The sequence below is a fragment of the Callithrix jacchus genome, chromosome 15, assembly GCF_049354715.1.
Source record: "Callithrix jacchus isolate 240 chromosome 15, calJac240_pri, whole genome shotgun sequence".
In the NCBI taxonomy this organism is placed as follows: Eukaryota; Metazoa; Chordata; class Mammalia; order Primates; family Cebidae; genus Callithrix; species Callithrix jacchus.
In genome coordinates, this window is record NC_133516.1 from 32,319,649 (window position 1) to 32,342,245 (window position 22,597).

General features: G+C 58.8%; 3 protein-coding genes across 26 annotated transcripts in view; 1 reads left to right on the forward strand and 2 right to left on the reverse strand.

Moving 5' to 3' along the window:
- RNF123 (ring finger protein 123) overlaps nucleotides 1-19,961 on the forward strand; it is a 30,945-nt gene extending 10,984 nt beyond the window's left edge. For 17 of the 23 annotated variants that reach the window (XM_078350877.1, XM_078350871.1, XM_078350888.1 and 14 more), the window contains 29 exons: nucleotides 58-172; nucleotides 258-362; nucleotides 815-940; nucleotides 1,058-1,150; nucleotides 1,222-1,295; nucleotides 2,384-2,501; nucleotides 2,702-2,801; nucleotides 2,974-3,035; nucleotides 3,223-3,294; nucleotides 3,522-3,642; nucleotides 4,264-4,365; nucleotides 5,418-5,524; nucleotides 5,892-6,090; nucleotides 6,430-6,575; nucleotides 6,903-6,986; nucleotides 7,717-7,824; nucleotides 10,227-10,404; nucleotides 11,272-11,346; nucleotides 11,495-11,582; nucleotides 11,670-11,757; nucleotides 11,851-11,935; nucleotides 13,309-13,448; nucleotides 13,879-14,067; nucleotides 14,159-14,234; nucleotides 14,455-14,539; nucleotides 18,507-18,649; nucleotides 19,233-19,327; nucleotides 19,453-19,538; nucleotides 19,619-19,961. In XM_078350877.1, the coding sequence (XP_078207003.1) occupies nucleotides 58-172; nucleotides 258-362; nucleotides 815-940; nucleotides 1,058-1,150; nucleotides 1,222-1,295; nucleotides 2,384-2,501; nucleotides 2,702-2,801; nucleotides 2,974-3,035; nucleotides 3,223-3,294; nucleotides 3,522-3,642; nucleotides 4,264-4,365; nucleotides 5,418-5,524; nucleotides 5,892-6,090; nucleotides 6,430-6,575; nucleotides 6,903-6,986; nucleotides 7,717-7,824; nucleotides 10,227-10,404; nucleotides 11,272-11,346; nucleotides 11,495-11,582; nucleotides 11,670-11,757; nucleotides 11,851-11,935; nucleotides 13,309-13,448; nucleotides 13,879-14,067; nucleotides 14,159-14,234; nucleotides 14,455-14,539; nucleotides 18,507-18,649; nucleotides 19,233-19,327; nucleotides 19,453-19,538; nucleotides 19,619-19,739 (3,181 nt within the window). In that variant the 3' untranslated portion in view covers nucleotides 19,740-19,961. The remainder of the gene's footprint in view (nucleotides 1-57; nucleotides 173-257; nucleotides 363-814; nucleotides 941-1,057; nucleotides 1,151-1,221; nucleotides 1,296-2,383; nucleotides 2,502-2,701; nucleotides 2,802-2,973; nucleotides 3,036-3,222; nucleotides 3,295-3,521; nucleotides 3,643-4,263; nucleotides 4,366-5,417; nucleotides 5,525-5,891; nucleotides 6,091-6,429; nucleotides 6,576-6,902; nucleotides 6,987-7,716; nucleotides 7,825-10,226; nucleotides 10,405-11,271; nucleotides 11,347-11,494; nucleotides 11,583-11,669; nucleotides 11,758-11,850; nucleotides 11,936-13,308; nucleotides 13,449-13,878; nucleotides 14,068-14,158; nucleotides 14,235-14,454; nucleotides 14,540-18,506; nucleotides 18,650-19,232; nucleotides 19,328-19,452; nucleotides 19,539-19,618) is intronic. The other 6 variants (XM_078350892.1, XM_078350878.1, XM_078350879.1 and 3 more) reach the window with 1 other exon arrangement.
- Nucleotides 14,890-17,683, reverse strand: AMIGO3 (adhesion molecule with Ig like domain 3). The gene has a single exon (XM_008981641.5). The coding sequence runs from the start codon at nucleotides 17,451-17,453 to the stop codon at nucleotides 15,939-15,941; it is 1,515 nt and encodes a 504-aa protein (XP_008979889.1). The 5' UTR covers nucleotides 17,454-17,683; the 3' UTR covers nucleotides 14,890-15,938.
- GMPPB (GDP-mannose pyrophosphorylase B) lies at nucleotides 17,914-22,386 on the reverse strand. 2 transcript variants are annotated; one of them, XM_002758355.6, is made up of 9 exons: nucleotides 22,034-22,386; nucleotides 21,828-21,908; nucleotides 21,689-21,737; nucleotides 21,410-21,552; nucleotides 21,036-21,194; nucleotides 20,872-20,950; nucleotides 20,671-20,798; nucleotides 20,405-20,587; nucleotides 17,914-20,312 (listed from the first exon to the last, which is right to left on the reverse strand). In XM_002758355.6, exons 1-9 carry the CDS (start codon nucleotides 22,160-22,162, stop codon nucleotides 20,181-20,183), a joined length of 1,083 nt encoding a protein of 360 aa, XP_002758401.2. In that variant the 5' UTR covers nucleotides 22,163-22,386; the 3' UTR covers nucleotides 17,914-20,180. The 2 variants fall into 2 exon arrangements, with proteins under 2 accessions (XP_002758401.2, XP_078207076.1); XM_078350950.1 differs by lacking the exon at nucleotides 21,036-21,194.
- Nucleotides 22,387-22,597: the final 211 nt, after the last annotated feature.

Genomic DNA, 22,597 nt, shown 5'->3' on the forward strand with positions numbered 1-22,597 from the left:
GGATAGTGGGCATGTCTGAGCCATAGATAAGGTGTTGCTGGCTTAACTCTGTGGCACCTACCCAGTGGCGGGCTACCGGCCCCTGCAGGACCCACCTAGTGCTGACCTGGTGCGGGCACAGAGGTTGCTGGGCTGCTTTCGGGCAGTGCTGAGTGTGGAGCTGGACCCCATGGTGAGCTGAGGTCTGGGCCAGGCGGGCTGGGGGCCTTCTATAGCCTCCTGCCCCTCACACTTCTCCCTCCTCCCCCTCCACACAGGAAGGGCAGCTGTTGGACAAGGAGAGCTCCGAGTGGCGGTTGCGGGGCCAGCCCACTGTCCTCCTCACACTGGCCCACATCTTCCATCACTTTGCACCGCTCCTGGTGAGCGGCATTGGGAGGGAGGAGGCAGGCCTTGCCAGACACGCCCATGTAGATGTATCCTCACTAGGGGCTGCAGTGCTGAGGTGCCCGTAGCATCACCTGGCGGGAGACCCATGTGACCAGGGCTCTCAGACCTCAAAGTTGGTCCCCCAGGGAAACAGGGACATTTCCAAGGGCATCAGGGGATGTCCTGGAAAGAAGACTGAAGGGTAATAACATCACAGGCCAAGGAAACTGCATGTGCCAAGCCCTAGAGGAGCCATGGGGCAATGGCCTTCTTGTCCCTCAATCAGAACCTGGAAGGGCTCATCTATGTTTGGTGTTGCTCGAGTGGCTCAAGGCCCTATGCCTGAGGCTGGAGCCCTCGGCATGGCCTCTGCCATGTGCCAGGGCAGGGGTGCCTTGACCAGAGTGGAAGGCCATCACCTCACCAGTGCCTGGCCTTGGTGCAGCGCAAGGTGTACCTGGTGGAGGCTGTGCTCATGAGCTTCCTGCTGGGCATCGTGGAGAAGGGCACACGCGCACAGGCACAGTCCGTGGTGCACCAGGTCCTGGACCTCTTGTGGCTCTTCATGGAGGTGAGGTTCCTGACCTCAGGCCTCAGGCCTGCTGTCAGTCTTCACTGGGGTTGGGAAGATACAGGGAGAGTCTTGGAAAAGGCCCCAAACACGGCTGCCCTGGCATCTCTCCCCCAGGACTACGAGGTACAAGATTGCCTCAAGCAGTTGATGATGTCTCTGCTTCGGCTGTACCGGTTCTCACCCATCGTCCCAGACCTGGGCCTACAGGTGGGAACACCTGCCTCTGTCCTGGCCCCCCTGGAACTCCCCCGTCCACTCTGAACACCCCCTCTCCACAGATCCATTACCTACGGCTCACTATCGCCATCCTGAGGCATGAGAAGTCCCGCAAGTTTCTGCTTAGCAACGTCCTGTATCCTCGAGGCCCTTGCTGCCAGGCAGGCCAGACATGGGGTGCCCTCTGGGCTCAGCAGAGGCCAGGAAGGGGAGTATCTATCAGGCCAGGGGTCCCCTGGTAGGATCAAAAGGACTAGAGCTGCTCCACATGTGGCACTTTCTTTACAGAGCAAGGAAGGGAGAGCCAAGTACTGAGCCTGGCCACCAGTCTAGTCAGGGTCTTCTGAATGACTGCAGACTTGGGCTATATGGAGGTGTGGGAGGGGCCACAGGGCCTGCCCCCTTCAGCCATAGCCAGCACTTTTGTCCATGTTCCACAGTCGGGATTCCTGCAAGATCATCCTTTTTTTTTTTTTTGAGATGGAGTTTCACTCTTGTTACCCAGGCTGGAGTGCAATGGCGTGATCTTGGCTCACCACAACCTCCACCTCCTGGGTTTAGGCAATTCTCCTCCCTCAGCCTCCTGAGTAGCTGGGATTACAGGCACGCGCCACCATGCCCAGCCAGTTTTTTGTATTTTTAGTAGAGACGGGGTTTCACCATGTTGACCAGGATAGTCTCGATCTCTTGACCTCGTGATCCACCTGCCTTGGCCTCCCAAAGTGCTGGGATTACAGGCTTGAGCCACCGCGCCCGGCCTAAGATCTTTAAGGAAGCAACTCTTCTTGCTTCCCAGAAATGTTGTGAACTGCATAAATGAGAAAGAGCCCAGCTCTAAGCCCCTGGCTGGGAAGCCTGAGCTTGTAGCCATCTTCTTCGTCTGGGGTCTTCCAACCTCCAGGAGGCAGACACAAAGTTGGGAGACACAGAGGTCAGAGTTGGGGCATGAGAAGAGGCCACCAGGCCCTCTCTCCAGCTGGTCCCATGGTCAACTGTTCCTGTGACAAGCCCTTGTCATGCACTTGCTGGGTACTGGACTTGGTGGGCTTGACAGCCACAGCCTTTTGTCAGGGAGCATGCCCTGGGGGTCAGACACATAGCTGTGATGGCCCCTGTGGTGGTGGGAGAGCTGCTGTAGGCACATCTGGGGATGGGCTCCAGGAAGGACTCGAGGGTGTGCATACTGCCCTTTGGCGAGCAGAGCCCTGCCTTAACACCCGCCAGCTTCGACGTGCTCCGTTCCGTCGTGTTCTTTTACATCAAGAGCCCCCTGCGTGTGGAGGAAGCTGGCCTGCAGGAGCTCATTCCCACCACCTGGTGGCCCCACCGCTCCAATAAGGAGGTGAGTGCACCCCCAGTAGGATGGGCAGAGGTTATGGCGAGGGCTGGCCTGGGTGCCTGGCCACCAGGCACCTAGCATGAGGCCTTTTCACTGGCCCTGGTCCCTGGAGCCCTGGGGATGGGATCTGGGTGTTCTGTGTGAAGTAGGTCTGTATAGGACCCGGGTGACCCTGCTGTCTGCTTCCCTCTACCCCTGCATAGGGCAAAGAGAGCTCAGAGATGAAGGAGGAGACAGCAGAGGAGCGGCTGCGGCGGCGAGCCTACGAACGGGGCTGCCAGCGGCTCAAGAAGCGTATTGAAGGTCAGCCCTCCTTGGACATGGGGTAGGGTGGGAGGTGTGTGTGTGCACGTGAGGGCACTTGGAGGTGCCCATGCCTAGGTGGGACTTGGGGAACCCTGGTGGTGAAGTCCTGACCCAAGCCTGCACCCCATTCCCTGGAGCCTGAGGGCCGTGTTCCTCACCTCACCCCCAGTGGTGGAAGAACTACAGGTCCAGATTCTGAAGCTGCTGCTGGACAATAAAGATGGCAACGGGGTGAGTGACTCCCAGGCCCCGGGTAGGGCTCTGTGCGAAGGGATGCTGCACTGGGCCTTAAGACCTAGAGGGTGGGGACTGGCTCTGGTTCCCATGGCAGGGGCCAGGGGGAGGTGCAGCACTGATCCAGTCCAGTCTGGGCCTGCATTCTCAGCTCAGCACAGCCTCACTTTTCCCTCCCTCAAAGGGCGAAGCTTCTAGGTACATCTTCCTGACCAAGTTTCGAAAGTTTCTGCAGGAGAATGCGAGTGGCCGCGGGGTAGGTGTCCTTTGGGCCAGCTCCCTGTGGACCCCTAGCTGCACTGCACAGGCCACACCCTCAGCACCTAGCACCTCTCAGGCTGCCTCATCCCTGCATAGCCCTGAGCTTTTCTCTGCTGCTTTTCCCTCCCTGCTCAACCCTCAACCCTTGAGCAGGGCCTTGGATGAGGATTGGGTGAGTCACTGGGCTGGCACCAATGCATGTTTTCTGCCTGGTACCCACAGAACATGCCCATGCTCTGCCCCCCTGAGTACATGGTCTGCTTCTTACACCGACTGATCTCTGCCCTGCGATACTATTGGGATGAGTACAAGGCTTCCAATCCCCATGCTTCCTACAGTGAGGGTGAGTGGCACTGGGTCCCCCACCCAGGTCAGTGAGGCTGGATAGAGCCAGGCATAGGGTAGCTCCTAGTGTTAGTACAGAGTGCTGAGCAGAGGCTGGGGGCTGCAGGGAGCTGTCTCTCCACTGGGGCAGCAAGAGCCCTGCACCCCAGGCCTGCTGATCTGTGTTTGCTCTGACTGTATCATGGGTGCCTACCATAACAGGCTCTTTCCCTTGGTCCTTGCCCCCCATTTCTCTGTGCAGTCCTTTATAGGGCTGCCTTGGGTGGGTGGTGGTGGGGCCCTGTGTTTGAGTCCCCAAGGGTCAGTGGGAGCCTTACCTGTCCTGGATTGCGGAATATCCCACAGGGCTGGGGCTGGGCCTGTCTGCTTCTCCTGAGTGATCGGCTACTATGAGTACTCCTGTTACCCCAAGTTGTGCAGCTGCTGGCTCTGACCTGAAAAAGCAGGGGTGGAGCGAAGGTGGGGGAGGTCTGGGTTCTGGTTCCTCTGTCTGCCGGGGTGAGTGGGTAGCCAAGGCCAGAATCCCCAGGCTGTGCTAGGCCAGACTAGAGGAGAGGGTTGTGAGGAGGGTCTTCCTGCTAGGACCTGACCACAGGCCTGGTCTCTTCACTCCTCGCAGAGGCCTACATCCCTCCCCAGGTCTTCTATAATGGCAAGGTGGACTACTTTGACATGCAGCGCCTGGGGGGCCTCCTCTCCCACCTGCGGAAGACCCTCAAAGGTGTGTGCAGGCCTGTGGGCAGGGAGGAGGTCTGGGGCCAGGTGGGGGATGGTCCCTGAGCCTGCTCTGCTATGGGTGCTGAGCCATCCTGTGCCCACCAGAGGGTGCCCGAGTCCCTTTACCTGCTCAAGCAGGAAGATGCTGATCTGCCCACCCCACATCTGGGCAGCTTCTCCTTCCCTCCAGCACTCACACCATAGGGGTCAGGTGTGCCTGGTAGGTGACCAGGGATCTTGGTGAGGTATGGGTGGGGCATACTGTCAGAGCTGCCTTCAGGGATGAGCACAAGCAGCTCTGGTGCGGGGCTGAGGGCACAGACAGAACAAGGCCCTGAGCCAGGCATGAGGGTGGGTCTGTGTGGTCAGAGCCTCTATCTGGCTGCCACAGTGTGGACACTGGAGTGCAGGCTGAGGGACAGGAGGCTAGGTTTCCACACACAGGAGATAAGGGCCTGCCCCAGGGAGGTAGGGAAAGGCACAGGTGGAGGAGAGGAATCAGGATGACTCCAGGTTTTCTGCCAGAGGTTGTGTGGATGGGGCACCATCAGGGAGAGGGGCTGCAGGAGGTGGCGAAGATGACAAATTCTATGTTGGACACAGCACATTTAGCTGGGAGCAAGGCCTGGGCTGGAGGCAGTGAAGGTGGGGTTAGCTGTCAGCATAGAGGTGGGGATGAGCCTGGGACAAGGCTTGGCTCCCCCAGGGAGTGCCCAGAATGAAGCAGCCCTGGCAGCTCCTTTTGTTTATAGAATAGTCAGGCAGTGGGGGAGGCTCTGGAGAGTAGGAGGTCCTGGGAAACAAAGACAGGGACCTGCAGGAAGGGTGCAATGGGGAAGGCCTCCTGCTACTGAGTGGTGGCTAGACAGGGGGCCCTGGAGATGCAGAGACAAGGCTGGGTGGAGGAGGCGGAGGGGTGAGGGGCAGACGCCGTGCTAAACTGGGCTCTGCGAGGCCTACTGCTCAACCTGCTTGGCTTTCTCACCATCCTGGGCACTTCCACAGTGGCCCCTCATGCTACCACTGGCCTGAGAACCCTCCTGCTCTTCCTCCCAGATGACCTTGCTTCCAAAGCCAACATTGTGATCGACCCACTGGAGCTCCAGGCAACCACCATGGATGACTTGGACGAGGATGAGGAGCCAGCCCCAGCTATGGCCCAGGTGCCACAGTGGGGGCTAGTGGGGGGCTTTGCATTGGGCTTTTTCTTTATCGTGTTTGCAGGGGTCTCATCCAGGGCCACCCCCCTCCATGTAGGCAAGGGGCTTCTCACCAGGCGGAGGGGCAAAGGGCAGACATGGTGCTAAACTGGACTCTTCAAGGCCTACTGCCTTCTGGGCTCTCTCACTGTGGCCACTCATGCTACCACTGCCCTGAGAATCCTCCTGCTCTTCCTCCCAGATGACCATGCTTCCAAAGCCTGTCCCTCAATGCGGGTGGAGGCATGGACCCTCCCTGGTGATTCCCCAACCCCATGGACCAAGGGAACCCTGAACCAGCCCTGGTCCTGGCATCCTTTCTTCATTGCAGCGCCCCATGCAGACCCTGGCTGTTGGGGGGTCACTGCCCCTGCCCCGGCCCAGCTGGCTCAGTTCTCCAACCTTGGGCCGAGCCAACCGCTTCCTCAGCACAGCAGCCGTGAGCCTCATGACCCCACGGCGTCCTCTGAGTACCTCAGAGAAAGTGAAGGTCCGCACACTGAGCGTGGAGCAGAGGACCCGTGAGGACAGTAGGTGCCGGGTGGGGTCAGACAGGGCCCTGAAGGACCCCTCGACCGTGTACAACCCCCACCCTGGGCAAAGCCAAAATACAGTCCATGCCCTCCCAACCCTGTGGTCTGGCAGCATCCCAGGAATACAGGAAGCACACTCTGAGGGCAGGAGATCGATGCCACAGAAATAGGTCCTGGCACTGCGGGCCTTGCCCTCCACCCCACCCCTGCCCCCATAGGCTTCCTGAGGGTCCCTCCTGGGGCACAGGAATGGGAGAAGATTCCCTCTCCTGCTGCAAGGCAGGCTCAGGAGAGCTGGGACGGCCTGCCTTGACCCTGCCCTCCCCCGCTCTCCAGTTGAAGGCAGCCACTGGAATGAGGGCCTGCTGCTGGGGCGGCCCCCCGAGGAGCCTGAGCAGCCCCTCACCGAGAACTCGCTGCTGGAAGTCCTGGATGGGGTGGTCATGATGTACAACCTCAGCGTGCACCAGCAGCTGGGCAAGGTCGCGCACTCTTGGGCCCTGCATTGGGTGGGGGTGTTGTGCCTGTGTGTGTGAGTGTGTGTGTGTGTGTGTGTGTGTGCACGTGCACACGCCTTTGTCCATATGGGCCCACAAGGCTGCCTGTGCATGACCGTGCATGGGAGCACATGCCTCAGCAGGGCTGGTTTCTGCTCCTGCTGCTTCAGTCTGTCCTGCTGACTGTTGTGGGAATGGGGCAGCCCTGGGCCTAAGGTTGGGACCTTGGCAGGATTGGGGTCCTGACTGGGTCTGAAGAAGCCTGGATGAATTACTCGAGGGGCACTCTGGACATGTGGTCCTGTGCTGTAGATGGTGGGTGTCTCCGATGATGTGAATGAATACGCTGTGGCTCTGAGGGACACAGAGGACAAGCTCCGCCGGTGCCCTGAGTGGGTAAGGCCCACAGGCAGTCTTGGGTGGAGGCAGCTTGCTTACTCCAGATCCCAGGCAACCACAGATGAAGTCTAATTCTGGGGGCTGCCCGCAGTTCACCTCGTCCTGCCCTAGCCCTGGCCATAGCACACCAGTGAGAGTCGGGCTGGCAGCAAGGCCTGGCACCCATCACCAGTGTGGCGTGTGCCTAGGCGTCCCCCACTCCCCAGGCCCACTAAGTGCTAAAGCACACCCACTCTCCTCATCAATTATGCATTGACCCTGAGTGCTTCCTCGGCCACTTGCAGAGTCAGCAGGAAGCAGGGCCTGGCTCTGCCGCACCCTCCACAGCCTTCTGCCGTAGCTGCCCTGGACTGGGAAGTGGGGCCCGGTGTGTCCAGGCCGAGCTTCCCTGGCAGCTCTCACCCACCCCCACCTGTCAGCAGATCCTTGGGCCTGGCAGCTGCAGGAGCAGCAGTTCTGGCATCAGGTCCCTAGGTGCTCTGGCCAGGGGCTCACAGACCTCCAGCTGTGCCTCACTTCCATGTCCTGAAGGGACTACCATGGCCCTGTTCTGAGGCTGGCTCAGGGTCACCAGAGGGTCAGTGGCAGAGCAGGGTTTTGAAAAATGGAGCCCAATCCCTTGCCTGCTCCAGGCACTAGTAGGGCCCTTCCTAATCTGCCTGCGGGGTCAGGTGGAGCTGGGCATGGGGCCATTTCTTGATTGTCCTCCCTTCCCCTTGGGTGCCAGAGGAAGGATATTTTTGCAGAGTTGACCAAGAGCCAGAAGGTTTTCTCAGAAAAGCTGGACCACCTGAGCCGCCGTCTTGCCTGGGTCCATGCCACTGTCTACTCCCAGGTGAGCCTGGACTGCAGCTGCCTGGCCCCGACCTCACTGACCACAGGTCGGGCAAGGTTATGCCAGGATCCTTGGTGCACCTGCCCTTTTGGGCCTCTGGCACACACATGTCCCTTCCCACACTTCAGACTCTGTCACCCCATGCTATGTCCCCTGTACCCCTCATGCCCCATGGACTGAGGAAGCGCTGTTTCTTGACCTCTAGTACACCTCATAGACATGTCCTTCAAGGAACAAGCTCTGTCTGTCTGCCTCACCTACTTCTGCCTCAGTTTCTCAGCCCCCTTCCTCTCTCAGTGAGTGCATCAGGGGCTCTGCAGTCTTTCGGGGAGCCACACCCCACCCTCTGCACCTGCCTCTGTCTCACTCATTACCATCCCAAGGCCACTGGCTTTGTCCTCACTCACTCACTCATTCACTTGCTCATCCATTCAATAGCATGCACCCAAAACCTGGTGTATGCCAGGTGCCATCCAGGACACTAGAGGCACACACATGGTAATAAACCAGAAAGACTAGTCCCTGCCCTCCCAGGGCACTCAGCCTGGTGGGATACATGGATGGACAGACAGATGGATAGGGCACTCCTGCTGTGACTAGAGTTTCACCCCTGGCCTCAGACCCTCTGGACTCATTTCCTCTCCTTGCCCCTGCTGGCATCTCTCCCCTACCAGTGAGTGCTCTGAGGCTCTCTTCAGGTGCCTGTGTCTGGGCATCTGCTGTCTTCTTGGGCACACCCCTGAATGACTGGGTGATCAAGCACTTTGTGAGGCTGAAGTGGGAGGATCACTTGAAGCTAGGAGTTCATGACCAGCCTGGGCAACCCATCTCTAAAAAGAAAAAATTAATTTAGCTGGGCATGGCTATGCATATCTATAATCGCAGCTACTCTGGAGGCTGAGGTGGGAACATCACATGAGCTCAGGAGTTCAGGTTATAGTGAGCTGTGATTGCATCACTGCGCTCCAGCCTTGACTCTACATGTGCCCGTAGTCATGTTCTCTCCTTTGTCTTAGCTCCTTCATATTCCCCTTTATCTCACCCCAGCACAGGCTCTTCCCCATCTCTGAAGTAGTCCCACTTGTGTCTCAGTCTGCCCCCATCTCAATCCAGCCCTCACATTTCCATCTCCCTTGGATTGGTGCCTTAACTCTGATGGAGCCATTGCCATCCCCTCATCAGACAGTCTTCCCTGGCTTTCTGTAGCAGCAGGATCGTCACTGCCCAGGTGTGTGCACAGACCCACCCCCGACCGCTTGCTTACATCTTCTCAGTTTCTCAGGTTTTAGGGCACATTAGAGAGCCAGTGTGAAGCCCAGGTGCACTGGCCGCACTCCAAAACACATGGGTGCTGTGGGTCTGGGCTGGGGCCTGAGGCCTCATTCTTACCTGGGCTCTGTGAGACCCTGACATGGACTCTGTGGAAACCACATTGTGGGGAGCAGGGCCCTCAGAAGGGTTTGTCTGTTTCCTGTGACCTCTGTTCCACCAGTCACACCACCCCCTGCCTTCCCACCACCTTCTCCTTTGCAATGCAGATCAAATTTTTGTCTGCCTGCTTACCACCACCAGCTCTTTGGGACCCCTACGTACCTTGTACTCCACTTGTCTGCTCCCCTCTGCCCTGCACCAGGCCTGCTGCTCCTCTAGTACTCCATGGAGAACCCACCACCCTCAGAAGCACGTACCCCCATTCTTGCTGCAACCTTTTCTTTGTCCCCACAGCCCATTAGGGCATACCCAATCTTGGCCCTCCAGTCCCTTTGTCTGCCATCTTGGACCTAGACAAGACTGTGGCTTCCTCACCTTCCTGTTCCAACCTGCCCTGCCTCCCCTTCTGTGTGGGGCAGCTTTCCAACACAGACTTCCAGACACAGCACCCTGTTGCCTCAAACTTGCTTACAGGCTGAGGCAGGTGGATCATCTGAGGTCAGGAGTTCAAGACCAGCCTGGCCAACATGGCAAAATCCCATCTCTGCTAGAAATACAAAAATTAGACACGTGTGGTGTCATATACCTGTAGTCCCAGCTACTTGGGAGGCTGAGGCAAGACAATCACTTGAACTTGGAAGGCAGAGGTTGCAATGAGCCAAGATAGTGTCACTGCACTGCAGCCTGGGCGATAGAGCAAGAGTCCATCTTATAAAAACAAAAGACTTGCTTACGCTATGCTGATCAGAGTTCTGGCCTGGGTCGCAATAATGCTCCCTCCAGGCTGAGTGCGTCTCTCTTGCCTGCCGAGGACTTGATTGCCCTGCTTAAGCCAGTGCTCATACATCCTGAGATCCAGGTCTCAGCTGTGCTGTCATAGGACAGGGAGGCCTTTCCTGATCCCCAGGCCAGGCCATGCCCCCAAGACCCCACTGGTGAGCAGCCCAGCAACACCTGTGTGCCTACTGCAGGAGAAGATGCTGGACATCTACTGGCTGCTGCGCGTCTGCCTGCGGACCATTGAGCACGGCGATCGCACGGGGTCTCTCTTCGCCTTCATGCCCGAGTTCTACCTGAGTGTGGCCATCAACAGCTACAGTGCTCTCAAGAATTACTTTGGCTCTGTGCACAGCATGGAGGAGCTCCCAGGTGATGGAACCATTCAGGCTGGGGCAGAAGCAGAAAAGGAGTCTCTAGTGTGAGCCCTAGGAGCCCTGGTCTGAGACCTCTGTGGCTCAGCAACATACATCCGTGTGGGGGAGGGGTGGGAAGAGGAGGTGGAGCTTCCTCTGTGGTTCACCCTGCAGCAAACAAAGGTTTGTACCCTGCCCTGGGACCCACAGCCACAGAGCCAGCAGCTCCTTGGTGAAGGAAAACAGAAAAGATGGAACACAGTGGGTGGATACCCCTTGGCTTTCACTTCCTAGTGCTGTGAGCAACTGCCATGGTCCCGCAGCCAGCTGGCCCTTCACCCTGACTCCCTGGCACTGGTCACTAAGTGTGGCAGTTGGTCAAGGGCAGAATGGTTTGTCTTGGTAAATCACAGCAGGGGGGTGGGGCCCTGCTAGGGTCCACATATGAACCTAGGCTTCTTGCAGCCTGCTGATTCCAGGCTAGGCATGGCAGTGTATGTCTAGATCAGGCTGTGAGCTGTCAGGACCCTGGCCTGACCCCTGCCCAGCCCCAGGCCTCGATGCAGGTTTTGTCTTCAAAGACAGAGCTATGAGTGCCCAGGGAGTTTTGACAGCTCATCAAGTGTGTGCTGAGGTGGGTTTGAGCCCAGGTTAGGGCTCCTGCCAGCACCTGTCCTCCCCTCACAGTGAGCCTGTGCCTTAGCACCTCCACAGCCACCAGTGAATGCCTTGCCCGATGTCCCCAGATGCTACGCTGGGTCCACGATGGCCTTGGGAGCCAGCTCTAGAGCCTGCTACTCCAGCCCACCCAACCTGCCAAGGGACACGCCTGTCCCTGGAGCTCTCATTCCAAGCCAAGACGTCTCACTTCCCACCCTTGCAGGCTATGAAGAGACCCTGACCCGCCTGGCTGCCATTCTTGCCAAACACTTTGCAGACACACGCATCGTGGGCACTGGTGAGGGGCCTACAGAGGGTACAGGGGGAGGAAAACGGGATTGCACCTCTGGTTGGCTTTTTTCTATGAAAAATGTGGCCAGGTGGGCATGAAGCATGGGGCCAGGGCTCATGCCAAGCCCCTACTGAGGCAAGGCCTGTCCCCACAGACATACGAGACTCGCTGATGCAGGCTCTGGCCAGCTACGTGTGCTACCCACACTCCCTGCGGGCTGTGGAGCGAATCCCTGAGGAGCAGTGAGTGGGGCCTGGAGGGGCACACACCCTGCCTTCGAGCACTGTGCTCAGCCTCACCCCATGTCTCTCCCCTCCCTGCCCTCATAGGCGTATTGCCATGGTAAGGAACCTCCTGGCTCCCTATGAACAGCGGCCCTGGGCCCAGACCAACTGGATCCTGGTGCGGCTCTGGAGGGTAAGCCTAACTCGAGGAGGTAGCTGAGGCTGGCTGGAGGGAGAGGGTGCCCTGTCCCATTGACCCCTGCACTGCCCCCCATACCCCCCACAGGGCTGTGGCTTTGGGTACCGCTATACACGGCTGCCACATCTGCTGAAAACCAAACTTGAGGACGCCAATTTGCCCAGCCTCCAGAGTGAGTATCTGGGTTAGGCGAGTCCCGGGCAAGGCAGTGGGGGGCCTTACCCATGGGTTCTCTCGGACTCTCCACTTCTTCCAGCCCCTCTCCTGTTCCCCTGCTGAGTCCCATATGCCCTACCTGTCCTCTAGGGTTTCCACTTACCCTGCTTCCTTTCAGCGCAAGGATGCTCGGGGTGGGACTCCTCCCCCTTGCCCACAGTCCTACATGTGCCCTTTAAGCCCTGACGCTCTGTGTGGGTCATGGTGAGAGGGGGCACTGTCTTATTAGCCTGCCGCAGCGCATGCAGACTGAATACTCTGTCCCTTGCCCTCTAAGCTAACTCCCTGACCTCCAGCCTTGTCCCAGCATCATGTCCTTCTGCCCCTTTTCCACTGTCTGCTGGTGCCAGATCCTGGCCTTGGCTTAGGCCCCGGACACCTGAGTCCAGTGGGAGCACCAATTGGAGGTTGGCTAGGTCTCCAGAGGGTATTCATGGGGCTTCCTGGAGGAAGGGACATTTAGTTGGGAGCAGAGGCTGTCCAGGTCTCCAGTGTCCAGCAATGTCTCATGAGCCTGAGGACCTTGCCCTAGGCTTGACCTTGCAGAGTGCCCGCCACATACTGTCCTCGCCCTTTTTGGTGGTGTTTCTTGGCTCACATAGTGTGTTTCTGCTCTTGTGGGCAGTGTTTTGGTCTGAAGGATGTCCCCAGAAAGGCTGAATGTCTTGTGCTAAGTCACACAGCAAGTCCTTGGTCCTGCTTCCAGGGAGGAACTGAGCTGCAAGTGGAGAGTGACAGTGCGGCCAGGTCCGTCCTGCTGCTGCGGGAACTATTGATTTGCATCAAGCTGGTGGGGAGGTGTGCCGGGCCAGTTGCAGCTGAGGGCTCTGGTTACTGCTGCCTGCCAGCCCAGACTTGGTGCCCACCGCCTCGGCCATATGCCAAGGCCAGGCCAAGGGCGGCAGAGGACAGTAGAGGACAGCAGGTTTGCAGCAGGGCTCAGAATAGGCTCTTGGAGGAGCTGACCTTGGTGCCAGTGGGGAAGTGTCTAAGCCACCCTGTCTAGATCTGACCCCATCTGAAGGGTGTGTGGCGCAGAACTTGCTGGAGGTCAGGCTCTGGCTGTGTGGCTGCTCTCGGCCTGGGGTGGGTAGTGCGGTGTGGGGGCTGGAAACAGCTGTAGCCTGGGGCTTGCCTAGTAAAAGGAGGGGATAGATTTTGTCCAAACTACAAGGCAGCTGTCCCCTCCCCGCTTTCATGACCTGAGCATTCCTAGGGAGCCATCTTTCTGCCCTTATACCAAAGGCCCAATGGGTGAGGATAGAGGCAAACAGGCAGAGGCCACTGCAGTGGAGTCCCTGATGCTGCTGCCTCCCTGTCCCCCTGCAGAGCCCTGCCCCTCCACCCTGCTGCAGCGGCACATGGCAGACCTCCTGCGGCAGGGTCCTGATGTGGCGCCCAGCTTCCTCAACAGTGTCCTGAACCAGCTCAACTGGGCCTTCTCTGAATTCATTGGCATGATCCAGGAGGTGGGCTGTGGTGGGGCCTTGTGGGTGGAGGTGGGCTGTGGTGGGGCCTTGTGGGTGGAGGTGGGCTGTGGTGGGGCCTTGTGGGTGGAGGTGGGCTGTGGTGGGGCCTTGTGGGTGGAGGTGGGCTGTGGTGGGGCCTTGTGGGTGGAGGTGGGCTGTGGTGGGGCCTTGTGGGTGGAGGTGGGCTGTGGTGGGGCCTTGTGGGTGGAGGTGGGCTGTGGTGGGGCCTTGTGGGTGGAGGTGGGCTGTGGTGGGGCCTTGTGGGTGGAGGTGGGCTGTGGTGGGGCCTTGTGGGTGGAGGTGGGCTGTGGTGGGGCCTTGTGGGTGGAGGTGGGCTGTGGTGGGGCCTTGTGATGGTGCAAGGAACAAGGCCTGGTCCTGGGCTAGAGCCAGGCACTGACTGCTGCATGCCGACCTGTTGGTGGCTCAGATCCAGCAGGCTGCTGAGCGCCTGGAGCGGAACTTTGTGGATAGCCGGCAGCTCAAGGTTTGTGCCACCTGCTTTGACCTCTCGGTCAGCCTGCTGCGTGTCTTGGAGATGACCATCACACTGGTGCCTGAGATATTTCTCGACTGGACCCGGCCTACCTCTGAGATGCTGCTGCGGCGTCTTGCACAGGTGTGGCCATCTGGGCAACAAGGGTGGGACCCTGGGGATGCCCCACTGGTGACATTCCCCATCCACCAACGGATACCTGCCCCCCCCACAGCTGCTAAACCAGGTGCTGAACCGGGTGACAGCTGAGAGGAACCTGTTTGATCGTGTGGTCACCCTACGGCTGCCTGGTGAGGACCTAGAAACCCTGCACCCCAACACACCACTTGGTTCCTCTGCTAGGAACAGTAATGCCTACATTCTGTCCCTAGACAGCCAGGCTCAGTGCCCTGCAGCCTCGGCTCACCCTTCTGTAGGGAGGGCAGTAGGCAGGACAGACGGTGTCAAGCCTGGAGCCCCTACAGTGGGAGTGTATGGGCGGCTCATCTTCCTTCCTTCCCTTCCCCTCAGGTCTAGAGAGCGTGGACCACTACCCCATTCTGGTGGCAGTGACGGGCATCCTGGTCCAGCTCCTGGTGCGTGGCCCAGCTTCAGAGTGAGTGTTGGGGACTGGGCCCTGCGGGGAGATGGGTGTGTCTGGTGAAGAGGGGCTGGACAGGGCCTCCTGTTACCTCTGTTTCCTAATCTGGAAAACAGACCTCAGTATCAGGTTTTGAGGCAGAGGGAAGGTGGTGAGGTGTGAACAGCCTAAACGGGGCAGAGGGAGCTCCTCTAAGTAGGAGAATCTGGAACCCCAGCAGGACAGGGTGTCCTGGCCCACAGAGCCACTGGCTTGTGGCCACCCCTCAGGCGCTGGGCATGAGAGGCAGGACTCTGGAGGGTGTGCCATCCTGTAGCGGACAGGGCTGGGCTGCTGGTTGGAGAGCTGAACACACAAGGACCGCCTTTGTCTGCGAAGGCTCCAGCAATAAGCAAGTGCTGCCTTTATTAAGAAACTCTGGAGCACTGGGGTCCAGGATGGCCATGAGGGCCCCCAGCTCAGCCCCCACACATGAGGAGCTCCCAGACCCCCTTCCCTGCTCCCCTGCAATGGGAGCAGTGAGAGGCATGTGAAGCCAGGGCACCGCCTCAGCCATTAGGCTGAGACCAGTGCCAGCCCTTAAGAGGCTCCTGCCCTGGAGGGACATGGAGTTCAGCTCGGCCCTCCCAGCTTGGCCATGCTCACCAGGCTTTTTGGGCATTTTACTGCTGAAAAGAAGGGGCGCAGGCCATGATCCACTTCACTGTGTCTTGTGAGCCCACAGAATGGGCTCTGCCTTCAGAACAACACCTGGAGAGAGCCGGGCCTCTGGCTGGGGCTTAGGCCAGGGCCCTCAGGAGTCTCTTAAGGAGCCTTTCCTGCCTAGTGCCTGCCCACCGGACTCTCCGTGCAGTTGCAAAGCTTTCAGGAAGTTGGGTGTTGGCAGATGCAGGGAGTCCCATTTCACCAGAGGGTGGGCTTGTTTTCTCCTGTCTTAGGGTGTGGGCGGGATCTTCCTTCAGAGCTGCCTCCTTTTCCCTGTGGGCCCACTCCCTCCCACCCCCTTGGGAAGGGGAGGTAGTCCTGCGTCAGCTCTTCAGCACCACTCAAGAGTTCTTTGGCCCCTGAGGGTGGATAGGGGGCTCTGCTACAGGGGTTCTTCCACACGGGCCTGGGTCTCTCAGCCTCACAGGGCATTTGGGCACTAGGAGATTCCTGGAGAAGCAGGCACTAGCACAGCTTGCAGGGCCTGGGGCCTTTGGGTCCTGTGCAGGGGCTGAGCAGAAGGCAGATTGGGGACTGGAACCTCTCTCTCTACTAGTGAGTGAAAAGGCCCATTGTGGTTTGAAGCCCACACAGGAAGCTGGGGGGGAAGGCACAGGGCTCCCCACCAGCATCTGCCAGTTCTCTGGACCAAAGTAGGGAGCAGGGCGAGCAGCAAGAGGGTGGGGGTTTGGTCGGGGCTCTGTGCAGTCTAGGTTGTAATGAAACCTTGGGAGCCTATGCAGCTAGCGGACTCAGAGCTAGCCTTCAGCTGCAGGCCCCTAGGGTTGCAGAGATCGAAGTCCTCAGCTACTGCCAGCTGCACTCGGCCATTGAGGTCCCTCCGGCCTGGCTCCAGAAAGACCACATGCTTGTGGACGCTGGCCTTGCGGCTGGGTGCGTCTGGTGGTGTGGTGCTGAGCACTGAGGACTGTGCGCTCAGCTCATGGAGTGGGCTGGGTGTTCCGGGCCAGTGGCGGCAACAGCAGGCACGGTGGCAGCAGCGGCAGGGTGGGGCAAACAGGTAGAGCAGCACGAGCACCAGGCCCACGGCACAGCCCAGCAGTGTGGTGAAGCTTGTGTTGAAAGTTTCGGGCTCTGGGCGTGGGAAGTGCACGCTCACGTTGTACTCGTGCGTCTGGTTGTGATGCAGGAGGGGCCCAGTGGCCAAGCACACGAAGAGTCCTGCATGCTGCTCCTGCACGTTACCTATGGCCAAGCTGCCGTCAGCCAACACCGCGATGCTGCCATCGCGGGATCCTGGCGCCCTGAGCAGCTCCTGCTGCGGGGAAACCCAGGCAATGCGCATGGCCGGGACGCTGGTGTTGCAGTAAAGCCTTAGGGACCGACCCACCAGCGCGTGCAGGTGCTCTTCCGGCCGTTCTAGGCCAAGAGCTGAGGCCGACGAGCAGTTCTCAAAGATGCGGCTGTGCTGGAAGAAGCGCACGCGGGACGCGGGTACCTTGAAGGCTAAGCATGTGTACTCGCGTGCAAAGTCGCGCACGGCCCTGAGGCCCCGCTGGTGCCAGTGCTGTAGCAGTTGGTAGAGGCGGCAGTCGCAGGGCAATGGGTTGTTGTGCAAGTAGAGGCCGTTCTTGAGGAAGGCTGGCAGCGCAGCCAGCTCAGTTATGGAGATGTGTCCCAGTCGGTTGGAGGAGAGGTCCAGAGTAAGCAGGTGGGTGGCGCTCAGACCGTGCAAGTGGTCGAAAGAGAAGGAGGCAAGTTCGTTGCAGCCCAGGTAGAGATGGTTGAGTGCTCTCAGGCCATGGAAGGCATGCTCGTCCAAGTGTACCAGGCGGTTATTGAACAGAAGCAGCTTCTCCAGCGCCCCCAGCCCATCGAGATCGTGGCGGCCAAGCGACCGCAACATGTTAGATGATAGATCGAGCAGTCTCAGACCACTGGCATTGGCAAAGACACCGCGACCCAGTGCATCTAGTTCGTTATGGCCTAGGTGCAGGGTGCGAAGCTGTAAGAGAGGCGCCAACCAGCCGGGTCTCAGGCGCTGGAGTGCATTGTGGCTTAGGTCGAGGTCCGCAGTAGCGGCAGGTAACGCGGCCGGCACGTCCTGCAGCCCTAGGCCAGTGCAGCTCAGCAGGTCAGCAGCGCAGACGCATTTGTAGGGGCAGTTGTGGGGCATACGGGGCGGGAAACCCTCGGAGTCTGGGGTGCCTGACCCAACGCGCAGCATGCAGAGCAGTGCTCCCAGCGGCACCAGCCAGGTCATGGCGGCGACCACCAGACACAAGACAGACCAGCTCTGTGCAGGTCGCAATTCCAGGACTCACCTACTTCTGCTTTAGTGTGACGTGGGTAGCACCGGATGGCCCTTGCCGAGGAGGCACGGTGCGGGTTCTGCCCTGCCCGGCCGGCTGAGAGCCCCTGTATTCCTGTTCCCAGGTCGTGAGACGGGGCCGGACTCCACTCCACGGTCCCTTCGGCTTCCCCAGCCCTCTCGGAGCGAGTTCCTGATCAGCCCCTAAATACTCCCCCTGGGGCGGGGCTCGGGCTCCTATTGGTTCCTGTTTCAGGAGGCGTGGCGGCGGTATCCTCTAGCGCCCAGGGGCCCCGCGTGACCGCCAGAGGGGGAGTGAGTCCAACCCCTAAGTCTCAGCCTGCCTTTGGCTAGCAGCTCTCTGCCGCTCCTTTGTTCTCGAGGAGTAAAAGGGAGAGTCTAGAAGAATGTCTCCAAGCTGCTGTTAGTGTTTATTTGAAGTGATTTTGAAGGACTGATATATTATGGGACAGGCGGACTCTTATCTGAGGGTGGCACCCCTGAGCCTTCTTAAAGTGATACCCAAGGCTGGGCATGGTGGCTCATGCCGGTAATCCCAGCACTTTGGGAGGCCGAGGTGGGTGGATCACCTGAGGTCAGAAGTTTAAGACCAGCCTAACCAACATGGAGAAACGCCATCTCTGCTAAAAATACAAAAATTAGCCAGGCATGGTAGTATGTGCCTGTAATCCCAGCTACTCGGAAGGTTGCGGCAGGAGAATCACTTAAACCCCGGAGGCAGAGGTTGCAGTGGGCTGAGATTGCACCATTGCACTCCAGCCCGGGTGACAGTGAGACTCCATCTCAAAAAAAAAAAAAAAAAAGTGGTATCCCAGATTGTGTGGCACTTTACTAGAATCCAGGACTTGGGGTTTCAGAAGCAAGATGGAAAGGATGTGGGGGTGGGGGACGATCATGCAAGAGCCATGGCACTCCTCATTGGCAATCCCCATAGAGACTTTCAGCCAGGCCCTTCTGACTGCCTTTGCACCCTCCCCTACCTAGGAGAGAACGAGCCACATCAGTGCTCCTGGCAGATCCCTGCTTCCAGCTCCGTTCAATATGCTATCTCCTGGGACAGCCAGACCCCCCAGCACCTGGCACTACCCTGCCAGCCCCTGACCGGAAGCACTTCTCCCTGCAGAGCTGTGAGTGGGCCAGTGGGGTGGGTCAGGGAGATCCAGGGCTGGATCAGGTCAGGAGCTTTAAGAACAGCAAAGTCTGACCAGGCATAATGGCTCACACCTGTATCCAACCACTTTGGGAGGCCAAAGTGGGCTGATCACAAGATCAGGAGATCAAGACCATCCTGGCCAACCCTGGATGGTAAAACCCGGTCTATACTAAAAATACAAAAATTAAGCCAGGCACAGTGGCTCATGCCTGTAATCCCAACACTTTGGGAAGCCAAAGTGGGTGGATCACGAGATCAGAAGTTTAAGACCAGCCTAACCAACATGGTGAAACTATCTCTACTAAAAATACAAAAATTAGCCAAGCATGGTAGTGTGCCTGTAATCCCAGCTACTCGGGAGGCTGATGCAGGAGAATCGTTTGAACCTGGGAAGTGGAGGTTGCAATGAGCTGAGATTGCCCCCCTGCACTGCAGCCTGGCGATATAGCAAGACTAGCTGAAAAAAAAAAAAAAAAAGCAAAGTTCTAGGCTGGAAATATTCAAGAGGCACCACATCCTCAGCCACCTCTGGCTTGACACTACCTACCACTCCCCAGATGCAGATTATATCAGTGCTGACGAGCTGGCCCAGGTGGAACAGATGCTGGCGCACCTGACCTCTGCATCTGCCCAGGCAGCAGCTGCCTCCCTGGTGAGTAGACCCACAGCACACAGGCCCAACCCACTTGAATATGTGTGCACTTCTATGTAGGCACAGCAGACATCCACATAGCTGGGCATCCAACTCCAGCCCACTCTTCACTTTCCTTCTTGCAGCCCACCAGTGAGGAGGACCTCTGCCCCATCTGCTATGCCCACCCCATCTCTGCTGTGTTCCAGCCCTGTGGCCACAAGTCCTGCAAGTAAGTGGGCCCCACAGCTTGGTGGTGGGGAAGAGCAGTATGTACATGCTATGCAGTCCTCATCCCCTCCCCTGTTGTAGAGCCTGCATCAACCAACACCTGATGAACAACAAGGACTGCTTCTTCTGCAAAGCCACCATCGTGTCTGTCGAGGACTGGGAGAAGGCAGCCAGTACAAGCACTACCTCCTCAGCTGCTTAGCCCTCAGCCTGCGCCATCCTGGAACCCCCATCCTTGAACCCAGAGCCAGGCTGGGCCCTATTTATGAGCTCCCTTTGCCCTCCTGTACCCACCACCACCACCACCACATCCAACCTCCGTGCCTGCCTGTTTCATTGGTGGGAACCCAACCATGGCTCTAATTGTGCCTGAGCTTGACTTTCAGTCAGGGCCACAGTGAGCATTAAATTATTATTCCATACAGCCCTGGCCCTGGCCCTTCTTGAGGGAGTGGGGTTTGCTGGATGTACCCAGCAGGGATCCTGCCAGATGATGTCCACATGAGAAGGCAGGTGTCCAACGGCTTCAACTTCATCCAATGCCCCTCAGACAAATTAAAAGTCCAGGATCTTCTGATGTGTCAGGCCAGCACTCCCCTTGCGGATGGGAAAACTGGGGCTCAGCTAGCCCTACTGTATCCCCTCACATGATGATGCGAGGCTCTGGCACTGACTCGCCAATAGACTTGTGGGGTAGCACGCTGGCTCCGTTGAGGTAGAGCTCGTCGTTAACTATGACGTCCTCACCCAGCACTGTCACATTCTCCATGCGAACCTCCAGGAGAAGATAGGCCCTGTCAGGGATGCAGGCACATTCCCCACCCCTCTTCTGCCCCTCTCCCCAAGTAGCCCAGCCCACAGGCTTACCCACTGGCCCACGCGGCAGCGCCAGCCCACAATGCAGGACTCAAGCCAGGAGTGGGAGCGGATACGGGCATCCCGCAGCACCGTGCACCGCCGGATACATACACCATCCTCTACCACCACACCAGGTCCGAGGCTTACGTTGGGGCCAATGCTGCAGTTCTGGCCGATGCGGGCACTTGGATCCTGAGAGTGGTGAGAGAAATACAAGTGAGCCACTTGTCTCCCAAGACTGAGGAGGTTAATAACGGGCTGGGCAAGGGCCTCACCACCAGCACGTTGCCCACAATGCCAGGGCCTGAGCACAGCCGCTCAGGCTGCTTCTGCCTCAGTGACTGCAGGAAGAGGCACATGCCAGTGAGGAAGTCCTTGGGCTGCCCAATGTCCATCCAGAAGCCTGTAGGGAGGGATGTATCAGGGGCCTCAGCCCAGCCACAGACCACCCCCACCCTGTGGCCTCCCTACCTCACCCTGCAACTCCATGGCATATAGCTGCCCCTCCTTGGCCATAACAGGGAAGACCTCCTTCTCAATGGACGTAGGCTGCAGCTGTGGGAGTGGGCAGCTTGTGAGCAGGGTCATGGCAGTGATGGCCTGCGCCACCCCAGCCCACCAACAGGTGTATTCTACACACCTGGATGCGCCGCAGCACCGCAGGGCTCAGGATGTACATGCCTGCATTGATCTTATTGGACACAAACACCTGCGGCTTCTCCACGAACCGGTGAATGCGGCCTGTGTCAGCCTCACACACCACAACACCGTACTTGGAGGGTTCCTCCACCTTGGTCACCTGAATGCAAGGAAGGGGACCTCGGACCTAGTCCAGTGTTCCTCAGCCTTGATATACATGCTGTCCCAGATCTCAGAAACTCTGCCCCAAGTGCTTAAAGATACATATTGCACAGCTCTGTACCCATAACATCGGAAGGCAAATGAAGGCTAGGGGAAGGGGAGGCTGGGCATGGAGGGCGGAAGTGTCAAGAGAAAAAAGACCTGGCGCCTTACCAAGATGGAGCCCTCCTGGCCATGGTGCCGGTGGAACTGCACCATGGCTTGGAAGGGGAAATCGCAGATCACGTCACTGTTGAGGACGAAGAAAGGGTCTGCAGTCTCGGAGAGTAGGTCACGGGCCAGGGCCAGGGGCCCAGCTGGGGGAAGGGGACAGGTCACCACCTTGCTGGAGGTCTGAGTCCCTGATTCAGGCTCAGCAGGCCAATCCAGGCTGGGTCTTACCCTTTTCCTGGCCTTAAACCCTCCCCAAGGGACTTTCCTGTCTCTACTGACCTGTCCCCAAAGGCTCTTCTTCATGGGACATGGAGATTCGGATTCCCAGCTAGAAGGAAGAGGCCCCCCCAAGTCAGGTTCTACCAGGATGGGAAGTTGGGCGGGGACTGAGGGTAAGGGCCAAGAGTCCCTGCCTCACCCTCTGCTCCTGTGCCTTCATTTCCTTCTCCAGCACCTGCGACATGTAGCTCACGGCCAGGATCACGTGGTCCACGCCTGCCTGTCAGAACGCAGGCCGACAGGCGGGCTCAGCCAGAAGATAGGGGAGCCCCTGACTCCTAGTCGCTGGCCATCCCTAGTCCCGCCGGATCCGAACGCGACTTCGATCCCAATTCAGGGTCTTACCGCGGCCAGCGCCTCCACTTGGTGCAGCAAGATGGGCTTATTGCAGAAGTCCACCAGTGGCTTCGGGGTGCTCAGTGTCAGCGGCCGTAGCCGCGTCCCATAGCCCCCCACTAATATCAGTGCCTTCATCGCGCCTGCGGGCGTTGGAAGGGTGTGCCGGGCCCTGAGGTGCCTGCAGCCCGCCTGGCCGGCCCCTGCCGCGCACTCCCAACGCCGTCCCGGTCCCGCGCCCTTCACCAGCCCGCCTTTCAGACTCTAGTTCCACCTCGTCCGCTCGATCGCCCTGACGCCGGATCCAGGGCCACCACAACCCGGAAGGCAACGCCAGATGGACCGCGGCTGGTCCCGAACTCAAGCCGGAGAGGCGCGGGCAGTGACGCAATCCCCTGGGCCAATCGGCTGCCGCATACGTGGCACGGCCGCTGGCGTCGGAGCGCTGGGGCGCGGCGCTGCGACAGACGTAGCCAATGAGCGCTCGAGCGTGCCAGGCTGTCATGGGGACCCGGGTCGGGACCCGCGGGTCAGCTAGCCATTGGCGGATCCAAAGGCGGAAATGGCGCCAAG

What these genes read in the sequence shown, in the direction of transcription:
- GMPPB (XM_002758355.6), bottom strand. Translation starts at nt 22,162, where the DNA reads ATGAAGGCACTGATATTAGTGGGGGGCTATGGGACGCGGCTACGGCCG. An exon ending in AAGTGGAGGCGCTGGCCGCG is followed by an intron (nt 21,909 to 22,033) that starts GTAAGACCCTGA and finishes GCGTTCTGACAG; the next exon opens with GCAGGCGTGGACCACGTGAT. An exon ending in CGGTGCTGCGGCGCATCCAG is followed by an intron (nt 20,951 to 21,035) that starts GTGTGTAGAATA and finishes CCACTCCCACAG; the next exon opens with CTGCAGCCTACGTCCATTGA.
- AMIGO3 (XM_008981641.5), bottom strand. Translation starts at nt 17,453, where the DNA reads ATGACCTGGCTGGTGCCGCTGGGAGCACTGCTCTGCATGCTGCGCGTT.